The sequence below is a fragment of the Hydra vulgaris genome, chromosome 06 (genome assembly GCF_038396675.1).
Source record: "Hydra vulgaris chromosome 06, alternate assembly HydraT2T_AEP".
In the NCBI taxonomy this organism is placed as follows: Eukaryota; Metazoa; Cnidaria; class Hydrozoa; order Anthoathecata; family Hydridae; genus Hydra; species Hydra vulgaris.
Genome location: NC_088925.1, coordinates 34,290,001 through 34,302,233, shown reverse-complemented (window position 1 = coordinate 34,302,233; position 12,233 = coordinate 34,290,001). Strand labels below are relative to the sequence as shown.

General features: G+C 25.9%; 1 protein-coding gene across 2 annotated transcripts in view; it reads right to left on the bottom strand.

Annotated features, from left to right (window-relative positions):
- Positions 1 to 1,180: 1,180 nt before the first annotated feature.
- hywnt16 (secreted signaling factor Wnt16) overlaps positions 1,181 to 12,233 on the bottom strand; it is a 13,511-nt gene continuing 2,458 nt past the window's right edge. Inside the window, exons 2-6 of one of the 2 annotated variants that reach the window (XR_010639124.1) lie at positions 10,460 to 10,615; positions 8,901 to 9,010; positions 2,975 to 3,264; positions 2,333 to 2,871; positions 1,181 to 1,394 (exon numbers count right to left, since the gene is read on the bottom strand). Coding sequence is in view for 1 of the 2 variants with exons in the window: in XM_065799928.1 (XP_065656000.1) it covers positions 2,425 to 2,871; positions 2,975 to 3,264; positions 8,901 to 9,010; positions 10,460 to 10,615 (1,003 nt within the window). In the remaining variant the exon portion in view is untranslated. Of the gene's footprint in view, positions 1,395 to 2,314; positions 2,872 to 2,974; positions 3,265 to 8,900; positions 9,011 to 10,459; positions 10,616 to 12,233 lie in introns of those variants that run through there. The other variant, XM_065799928.1, reaches the window with a different exon arrangement.

Here is a 12,233-nt window from a genome sequence, read left to right as displayed (position 1 = left end):
ACCTTTCTTTTTTTTTTTTTTTTTTTTTTTGCTTTAGAAAGTTGGAGCAAGAACTTAGGAATTTCTTTAAATCCTTACTATTTACTCAGTACGATTAAAGACCGATGATGCTTAACAGAAAGATATTAATTTGATAAATCTTAAACAAATTTAAATATTAAAATTTTAATTGTAGGCATCTTTTGAAATTTAGCAAAAAAATTAGCAAAAAGGTAGGAGTTATCGGAACACGTATCTAAAATGCTTTAAGTAAGAAAAAACTTCTCAACCGCTGATGTCGATAGTAAAGACTTTACATTGGAGATTAGAACCATTATGTTATAAGAAAATATTTTAGTTTCCACCTATTGTAGACTGCCCGAAAAAAGTTAAATTTTAAATTAATTAAAAAAACCTTCAAAAGAAAAAACAATTTTGTATACATAAAATATTATCTATCTTTTGTATCGGTCTATCTAAACATTAACTGTCTAATTTTTGTATCGGTCTATCTAAATATTAACTGTCTAATTTTTGTATCGGTCTATCTAAACATTTAGATATCGGTTTATCTAAACATTGTTTAAGTTACAACGAACATGCAATGACAATTTTTTTTGATAATGTGTTCCGTGTTGTAGTTTTCCAACCATCAAAAAACGTACATTGATAAATATATTAATTCTAAAAACAAAATTTATAAAGGAGTAATCAATTTTTCATTTAATCAAGTTTCTATTCACAATTTTAATGAGTCATTATTATTAAAGAGCAGTATTATCGGCAGTTTTATTATTAAAGAGCAGTATTATCGGCAGTTTTATTACATTTTACTAGTTATGTAATTTTAGGCATTCAAACTCACAGTGTAAAATATTCATACATACTTTCCTAAAACACAAAAATAAACAAAAAGAAATAAAACCAAAATACTTGAACTGATCAATGACAGAATTTAAAAATCATCAAAAACAAAGCGAAAAGTTCTGCATCATGTAAAATAGACTAAACTCTACAAATCACCGTTTAAATTAATTCAAAATGAAAGCTTAAATTTCAAAAGATTAAATTATAAAGAGCTAGAAAACTTGACAAAAACTCACTGAAACTGATGACATTGGCAAGATTTGGAGTAATGCAGTAGTAAATATCTTTCCAATAACAAACAAACACGTATTTGAAGTATTCAAATCTTCAATAATTACGGTTTATAAATGATAAGTTAATATATTTATATTGAAATGATATTTTACAATAAAATAAAGATAAGTTCTCACCTGCGGAGAAACTTTTACAACTTTTAAAGCAAATAAAACCGGTATTCTTTCAAATATAACCGGTATTATCATTTTAACATAAATTTGATGTTTGTGCTACGGTATAAACTTGGGAACAATTCATTTTTTCAAAATTTCCTTTTAATAAAAAAAACAAATAAAACTAGAAACAACAAAAAACACACATTAATTTGAAAATATTTTACATTAATATTATTTAAAAAATATATATTTATTTGATATCGTGGACCTTATCTATACAACAATGTAATGAACAAAAATATTAAATTTACAAAATCAAAAAACTTAAGTTCTCTGAAAACATTAAAAAATCTTTTATAAGACTTTTTATATATACATATACTTTTGAAAATGACTACATTTAAAATATATACATATACATAATACAATTTTTAAAACAATATTTATAAGTATAAAAAAAAAAGTGGAAGGAGTAAAAAAAATACTATTAATAAATATTAAGTTTATTTTATAATATTATATACATAAACGATTATATCTTAAATATAGCCATGTACTAGATATAGCCATGTACTAAGATGTAGCCATGTACTAAGATGTAACCATGTACTAAGATGCACTTATGTGTAAATTCTATTTCCAAATACGACGGGTTTTTTTAAAGTTTGACTTTTTTTTTTTTGGATTCTTTTATTTTTAGTTTTATGTCAGAAAAACTAAAGAAATAGCATTAACCTGAGGGAATGACATTTACTGAGGAAATGACATTTAATTGAGGGAATGACATTTAACTGAAAAACCTGAGGGAATGACATTTAACTGAAAAAACAGCATTTAACTGAGAAAATGAAACTACTTCTAAATATGAAGTTATTGCAAAAGAAGCAGAAAAAAATTATAAATAACTTCATAAAAATACCACAAGTAACGTAAAGCGGTTTTTTTATTGGTCTTTTGCAAGTTTTGTATAACACAGCATTTGTAGGTTTTAATTAAATTATTATACGCTTCGCAAGCGATTTCATTTTTTACAAATTTGCGATGATTAAAGAACAAGAAACAAAACAAAAACAAACTAACAAAAAAATACATACCATTTTTACATTATAAATGGAAGTTTTATTTACATATATCTCTTTTTAAAAAACAGCTGCATATTTGTTCTGGTCCAAAGATTATATATTATTTATTTGCAAATATGAATCTTTTGTTTGTGAGAACATTTTTGACACGTGACTTTGCAACACCACACAAATTTGCAAGAACAATTTTTCTCTATTATTTTAATTTGAGTATGGTATCCTTTTCCACAACACATATTTGAACACGAACCGTTTTCATCAGAGCTTTTTATTTTACACCGTCTTCCTGCAACCGAATTACAGTACAGCGGTGATTTCTTAAGAAAAACTAATTGAGTGTTGGTTACTAAAGGGATTTGTTCATTGATTGGCATCAAAACTTGTTTTGTGCTAACATATTTTATTTGGACTTTAATTGCTTTTTCGTATTCTTTTTTTAATAAGTTACCGATATGACGAAAGTTAGCAACAGATTTTGAACATATTTTGGTTGTACAAGATCCAGAAGTTCCGTGACATGTGCATTTCCACCACATTGTTTGCTTCACACTCTGAAAAGTAAACGTGCATTGACTATTAGTTATTCATTTTATTAATGCAAGACATCAGTTCTTTTAAATCAACTAAAAAAGAATAAGGAAAGTAAAATCTTACTATTCTACCAGCTTCATTATTGTGTAAATTCATTAGACTTCTATCATGGTTTGAAAATAATTTTGTTAGACTCCATTTTAGCTCAACGCTGTCAATAAACTGTTTTGCAAAGCTTGTTCCAAATACAATATTATCATTGCAGCTTTGCCATTTGGAACTATCTTTCTCAAGGGTGGAAGAAGTTTTATCGCAAGAACATGATGTTAATTGGTTGCTTGAACAAGCTTTTGTTATTTCGTGAGAAACTCCAGCAGAAAAAATTGCACTAACAAAAGCCGCTTCTCGAGAATCTGTAAAAAATATTGACAAAGTGATTTTCTGTATATATTTATCATTTTCTGTATATATTTATTATTTTCTGTATATATTTGAACTAAAATCATAAGTATATAGCTAAAAGTCATAGTTAGAAAAATAACTTTCATAATGATACCAACGACTACGAGAGGTTTAGAGCACCCACTGAAATCACTCTTTTGAAACATAAAATGAATTCATACTTTTTGGGAACTAAAAAGAATCCATGCTAGTATGACCTAAAAAGAGCCCATGCTTTAGTAACCTAAAACGTTCTAGACGCTCAAAAAAGAAGATATTTTTTATTATTTCTCTGAATATTTTATTTTTATTATTTAATATCTTATCTAACTAAATTTTTATTGCTAATGTTTTTTTCAAAATTTGTTTTACTTACTGTTAGGTATATAAAAAACGAATGATTTTTGTTTTTCAGGTATCATAAGTTATTAGTAAAGTAAATCATTGTTATTAATCACATTAAGGATATCATTAAAATATCTGTAGTTATAAAATTATCAGAATTGCAAAGTTTATTGCGTCAAAAAATTAAAAATTTGAATCCTTCTTCTGATGCCATGTGTACTTTTAATACCAACCTCGCCCCCTACCCCCTAAATAATTAAAAATAGTAACTGGAGTGGGGTTTTTTTTAAAGTAAAATATAAAATTTTCTCGGAAAAAAATCTACGTGAAACTCTGAGATACCGAAAAAACGCAAATAAACGTCCCTCCCCCTTCCCCCCCCCCCTTCCCCCCCACACACACGCAGACAAACGCACTTTTCTCGTCGGCCTTAATTGTACATCTCCAAGTAAATAAAAGTTAATAAGATAATTTATTGTTTAGAGTTGGAGATAGTCAAACATTAAATTTAGCTCTATTCGTTTTTCTAATAATATCAACTTTAGTTAAGCTTGCCAGTTATCAATCCTGCATGGCGCTCATTTAAAAACGTTAATACCTGTTCTTCAAGCTTCAAAATCTCAATTTGATTTTTCTCTTGTGGAGTATGAGTTAACTTATTTTTTTGTTGGCCAATCAATTAATGCTTATGTTTTTAATTATTAACTTTTTTGAATATCAAAATCACGTAGATTTTTTTCCGAGAAAATTTTATATTTTACTTTAGAAGAAGGAACTGGTGTTTTATTAATTTGAAAATCTATTTTTTCTGCTGATAAAAGGAAGCTGTAATAGACTTAGATTATTTGATGTTTTAGAAAAAAAGAAAATTACTGACTTATATTTTCCAGTGTTTTTTGTGTAAGTTCTTTTAAAACTGGATCAAACATCTTTGTGTTTAAATTTACTTTTTTCTGTTGCTACTGTTTACATTTTTTTGCTTTTGGTACTTGTTAAATTATTTTTCCTTTTTAAATTACTCTTTTATAGTTTTTAATATTGATCACGAAAACAATTTGTTATTTAAAAAAGTACTTTTTTTTCAAAAAATTTATAAATTTGCAGCAAGTTTTTTTTGCTACTTAAATTGAATGAATTTGCAAAAACCGATTGTTTTAAAATACCCTTTTTCATAAAAAAGCATGTGCTTTTGGGCACATTTTCTTGGGTGAAATTAACCCAAGAAAATGTGCCCAAAAGTGACCAAAAGATATTTTGAAAAGTTTATATTTTTACCTCAATATTGTTTTTTATGTCGAATCAATGTTTCCAAGTTTAAATTTTTTTTTTTAATCTGAGCCTTCTGAGCCGTAGCTGCTTAAAAATCAAATGTATTTGATTTTTAAGCAGCTACAGCTGCTTAAAAGTCAAAACATTTTGTTTATTCTAAGGTCAGTAAGAGATTTCCAATTTATTCATATTTTTCTCATTCATATCATTCATATTTTATAGTTTTTAGTTTTTTAAAAATGATTTTTTTCAGTGATAAGAGAGTTGAAAAATTAATTTTTTAAATTTTAATTTCTTGATTCAACTAAAAAGATGCTGAAACAACTATTTTTCCTTAACAAACACTCCACCTGTACAAAATACACATTTCTTGGAATCTACTAATGATTGGAACACCGCACTCTGGATAACCACCAAATAAAGAATGTTGCATATATTTATTTCCAAAAAGCGTTTGACTCTGACTATGTTAATGATTTAACTACCATAACTAATAATCTGGATTGTTTTTTAAAACCTTAAGCGAATGATATAAAGTAATATAGTTCGAACCGTGACATGGAACTAAGCCAATATTTAGTAGTTGCTTTAAATAAGCTTTTACTCTGAGTAGAAACGTGGCAACTATCAATTACTAGTAGTAAGTGTTTTGCACTTGGAATAGCAGCTCCCTTATTAAGCAACGGTATAAAGGATAACTATAAATCAGGTGAGTGCCTTTTGGCTTGGTCTTCCAACTCAAAAGATCTAGGATAAACAATGGACTGTAATTTTAACTATAAAAAATATACTTCAAACGTCATCAATCAAGCTAACTCTTGAGCATATCTAATATTGAAATGTTTTAAAATTCGTGAGCCTTGTTCGAGCTTTCGCTATCTATATAGAACCAATTTTAGAATATTGTTTTCCAATTTGGTTGCCACACCAAATCGGATTGATTAAATTAGTTGGAAGCGTCCAACGAATATTTACTAAGAAAATTAGAAACTTTAGAAATTTTTCATATCATAATCGATTACAGTTGCTTGGTTTGGAATCACCTGAAGTTCGGCGCCTTAAAATTGACTTAGTAACATGTTTAACAAAATGACTTGGTAACATGTTTAAAATTTTTCACAAACTGATTTGTACTTAAAAATCTATGTTCTTTGTAATTGACAACAAAAGCCCCACCCGGGGTAATATTAATAATATAAGCAAACAAATTTGTCGCTCAGATTCAAGAAAATATAGTTTTTCTTACCGAGTTGCTGACATATGGAATATTATAACCACGGAAGCTGTGCATGAAAAAAATATTTTTACATTTAAAAATAAAGTTAACTCTTTTGACTTCAACAAATATTTGTTCTAAAAGGGACAACTATTTGTTTCTTTATAATTTTATAATTGTTTTTGTGGTGAAATTTTTAATTTATTTATGGGCATGGTGTCTTTGTCCATCTTTGTATGAGCCTACGTGTCCTTTAATAACATGTATTTGATGTTCTAATAAAAATCTATCTAATCTAACTATGATTTTTTTTTTTTAAAGTTTCTAATAGCATCCAACCCCTGCTTCTTATAGCATCCAAGCGCTGCTTTTATTGCATCCAGGCGCTTCTTTTTATAGTGTGCAAGTTTCATTTGATAAAACAAATGGTTTCAAGTTTCATTTTATTTTTTAAAACGGTTCCAGTTCTTGTCTTTAATGGTTGGTTTTTATTGGTTGGTTTTTATTGGTTGGTTTGATAATTCTATCGTATTTACAATGACCTAGCAACAAAAGTTTTTATTTTTACTCAAAGATAATTTTGTCAGAAAAAGAAGCTCACAATTTAGTTCAACGCACTGAAAGTTAATTTATATGTTATTTTAAAATATTGTTATAATTTCATTTATTAAGATTTTAAAGAATTTTTTTTTTACAAAAGTATTATGCGCAACAAAGATATAAATTTAATGTAATATTATAATTTACAGCTATGACAAATTGAGAAGCTGTCACATAAATAGGTTTACAAAAACGTAAACCAACTATGATGATTTACGAAAACAAAATCAAAAAATGAAAATAGTCGTGCAATGCCCAACTCAGATCTTTACATATGTTTTATCACGTTTTCATTCATAACTAATTTCAGCTTCAACCTACTTTAATATATTCAACTAATGTGTTGTTTAATACATCTTTAATTTCTGTTTTTATATATTTATATTATTATCTTACTTTTTTTTGTTTAACAAGTTCAAACTAAACAAGATTTAATGTGAAAACTGATAAATTTACAAACATATACTAAAACAGCCTTAGACGATTATCTAATTGTTTTTTGTTTCTTTGTTTTTTTGTACTTTTATTAGCTGTCAATTTTTTGTACTTTCATTAGCCATTTTTTCAAAATAAAGTCAAATTCGATAAAAATAAAATTTAATCAAAATGATATTTGTATAACTGTTTATATTTTAGTTTAATGTAAATAATTATTTTAATCACTTTAGACATTTTTTAGAAAATTAAAAACTTAAAAATTAAATTAAAAAAATTTAAAACTAGGGTCAAGTTATCCAGATCATTTTAGTTTGCAATAATGCAATTCGTTTTATTTAATTTCTCACATTTTTTTATTTTAGACTCTTGTTTGTTTATTTTAGACTGATTGTATGTTTACTGTATGTTTGTATAACAAATAGTTGAACCTTCATTTACCATATACTTCCTGGTTCTTGAGAACGTTTTTAGTGTAACTGAATATTTTAGATTCAACTAGTGATGAAAATGAGGAGGAAAACATTTTTTTTCTCTGCATTGTTTCTGGTGAGCGAGTCATTAGATTGAATGAAAGAGGACATCTTAAATTTACTTTTGTAATCTTAGAAAAAATGATAACAGTCTTTAAGCTGCGAGCACTACTACTTAAAAGCAGCCATGGCGCATGGCATTGTTAGAGTTCTAGCTCAGAGGTTTAATTGTTGGCTTTGGCCATATAATCGACATTGGTTGAACTTCCTTGTTAAATCCTCTTTTGCAGTGTTCTGTTAGACCATTAGGTCTTCTTGGAGCACCTTAAAATATATTTAAAAAAAAAAAAATTACGTTTTTTATAAAAAAACATGAAATTGGATTTTCAAAAACACGTTGGCAGTAAATAAATATAATAATTTGAAATATGCTAACTGAGGCTTTTCTGGCATCTAAGTTTCTTTATACTTTACTTAAAATTCATTCTGGCTTATATAGGGCTACATGTTGTCTCCACGTTATAAGACTATATGCTGTCTCCACCTTACAAGACTACATGTTTTCTCCACGCTATAAGACTATATGTTGTCTCAACATTTGAATAACAATTATTTAAAAGAAAAGACATTTTCTTAAGACATCTAACTATTCGAACTTAGGTAGAGCATAACAAATTAAATTCTTAGGTTGTAAATTAAAACAAGATATTTTAACAACAAATATTTAAAAGAAGTAACGTTTTGTTAAGACATGGAATTGTTGATAACCTAACCTACGCATCTAACTCACACAACACGAGCGGAGGATAACATGTTATATTTTTGTTATATGCTAAAAAAATCAATTGTAATAATATTTTTCACAGGTTTTAAAGAAATACACGACTAAAAATCGTAACAAATACAAATGTATATATATCCTTATATTTTAAGGATGTTAAAACTATTAACAAGCTTAATTGTGTACAACCGAAAGTTGTGTGATGATAGAAATTTTTAAACAGACACACAACGTCAGTTATGCATAAATTTCTTATCCCAAAGGTTACTATTAGAGCGAAAATGGTTTCTTATATCTCCGTTTTTAACACCTGTTTTATATATTCACATCTAGAATACAACTAGCTTTAAAAAAAACTTATAGAATACCGGGAATAAGTCTGTTAATTGACAAAGAATTTGACTGCTAGAATTTAACTGAAAAAATAATTATATAGTAATTATTATTAGGAACTTTATTAACACGTAAATGGTTTATAAATTTACATACCAAGCACTAATGAATCTCCGAAGAGCAAAGGTAGTCGAGATTGTAGGTTACCTCCTGAGTCATTTTTTTTATGAGCTATACAATTCCAGCGCTCCCAGCGAAATTGATGCCTAATTAAATAAAGAACACAAATATTAACTTAACCACTATTCCGTTAGGTCTACGTTCTACAAACAATCCTATATTCCACTATTTTCTTTATAAAGGGGCATTGTCTATCAAGATTAGTGTTTAGGAATTTTTAATTACAGGTTAGACTCAATAAAAAAAATGCATTTAATAAGGAAATCTTATTTTTACAGCTTACCTTTACTTTTCAAAGGTTACTGCTTTTTTATTCTGTCAAAAAGTCATAGTTTTTTTCAGTGCACACTTCAAAAATTACATCAACATGAAAGCGTTGTTTATACAATAAGAGAAGCATTTAACTAGAAGGTTCAACACAACTAACTTAAGTTTATGAAAACTAAAGATGTTTTGAATTTATTTGAAGTCATAAATGAAAAGTAAAAAACAAAAGTTTAAAAAAAAAAAAAGAAAGAAAAGATAACCTTTATTAAATGCGCATGTATTGGAAATATTTGTCTAGCAACAAAGCTAAGAATTCCTTAAATTCCACAATGGTTTAAAATCCTAATGCAGCATGTTAGGGTGCCAGGTTAAGAGCCAAAAACCTTTAATGATTTTTCCTGATATGGCTTGGCAAAGAACAGCAACAAATCCAAATTAGAGTCAAAGAAGATAGCTATGCAACAGAGAGCAATAGAAGTGATTATTCACATGAAAAAGTTGTTAAAAATAAAACTGATGAATACTCCTTTAGATGTTGTACAAAACTTATTGTCTCACAATTTAAAGATATTGTTAAACATTTTAAAGTTGTATCTAAATTTAATAGATATCTGTGGCAAAGAGATGTTATTATAGAAATACATCGTGATAAACAATAAAATATTTATGTTTAACTAAAACATTCTCAAATGTTCATTTACAATTTCGAGTTGTTGTAAGCATTGTTCCATTGTAGTATTACGAGTTGTTGTTGTTGTTGTAAGCATTGTTCTATTGTTTGACTTTTAAGTTTACTTTTTGTGCGCACCTTCAAAAATTAAAATTAGTACTTGCCTCAATATTATCCGACATAATACATATAAATGATTTTACATTTTTTTAGTATAAAAAAAAGACACTTAAAAGCATATTAAAAAGTCAACTTTGTAAACTTAAATCTGACTTTGAATCCATATTTGATCATACTTTTGCTTAAAAGTTTGATTTAAAAAATCAGAAAAAGTTTTCAAAAAAAAACAAAAAAAAAAAACTTTAAACAATAAAAATAGCAATGCTGATTTTTTTCCCAATAGCTTAAATATTTAGATTCATAAAGTTTTCTCATTTCTAATATTTATGTGGTTTTTGAAGTGTGATTACTTTTGCTGTGCATTTACCTGTAATAATTATGCAACCAAAAATTTAGCTTTAAAAGACTTGTATAGAAACAAACAAACAAAAATAATAAGATTAAGAAATTAACATAATATTATCATAAATTTTAAAACCTGCATTCGTCATAAGCCATTTCCGCACCAATAGCAACCTTTGGGATAAGATCGCCATAATTTAGGCATAACTGACGTTGTGTGTCTGTTAAAAAATTTCTATCATCACACAACTTTCGGTTGTACACAATTGAGCTTGTCGATAATGCTAACATCCTGAAAATATAAGGATATATATACATTCATATTTATTATGATTTTTAGTCGTGTACTTTTTATATAAATATATATATATATATATATAAATATATATATATATATAAATATATATATATATATAAATATATATATATATAAATATATATATATATATATATAAATATATATATATATATATATAAATATATATATATATATATATATATATATATATATATATATATATATATATATATATATATATATATATATATATATATATATATATATATATATATATATATATATATATATATATATATATATATATATATATATATATATATATTAGAGGTTTTCAAAAAAAAAAAACTTTCCAAACGCGAATACACAAGAAGCTAAATGAGGGGCAAATATTAAAAAATACGATTACAAAAAAAAATTCCAAAAATATTGACATTTACCTTGTGCTCATGCGACAAAATACCCGAAAAAATGCCCCAAATTGTTTCTAAACTATTTGGCTTTGAGCGCAAGGTAAATGTCAATATTTTTAATTAAAAATTTTTTTTCTAATGTGATAATAATGGTCCATATTTTTTTTTTAGATTGTTACGTTTCCTGGTTTTTTCATAATTGTTGTTTAAAATAAAAAAGATTTTCGCATAATTTATGCAAAAAAAAACAAAACAAGAAATTTTATTTTTGCGCGTTTGCGCAAAATTCTTTTTTTGCGTATTTGCGCAAAATTCTTTTTTGAGAAATCCTTTTTTAATTTAAACAACAATTATGAAAAAACTAGGATACTCAACAATCTAAAAATAAAATTTAGACCACATTAAAAATTTATACCACATTAGAATTTTAGACCACATTAAAATTTAGACCACATTAGAAACAATCTCAAAATAAAATTTAGATCACATTAGAAAAAAAAGTTTTACAAAATATTGGGATTTACCTTGCGCTCAAAGCCAAATAATTTAGGAACAATTTATATATATATATATATATATATATATATATATATATATATATATATATATATATATATATATATATATATATATATACAGTGCCGGTTTTAACACTACCAGTGCCCTGGGCGAGATTTCTTCGGCGCCCCTAGCTCAATTTAACCCCATTCAAAAAAAAGGCAAAGGGTAAAATAACTAATTAGTTTCGCCCCTTTATATTCGGCGCCCTGGGCCATTGCCCAACCAGGCCCTACCCTAACGCCGCCACTGTATATATATATATATATATATATATATATATATATATATATATATATATATATATATATATATATATATATATATATATATATACATGTATATATATATATATATTTATATATATATATATATATATATATATATATATATATATATATATATATATAAATATATATATATATATTTATATATATATATATGTATATTTATATAAATTAGTAAAAAACACTTATCTAACTTTTATCTTCTACTGTAAGTTTCACCATTGCTGGATCATCAGGAAGAGTTATATATTTATATATATATGTATATATATATATATATATATATATATATATATATATATATATATATATATATATATATATATATATATATATATATATAAATATATAACT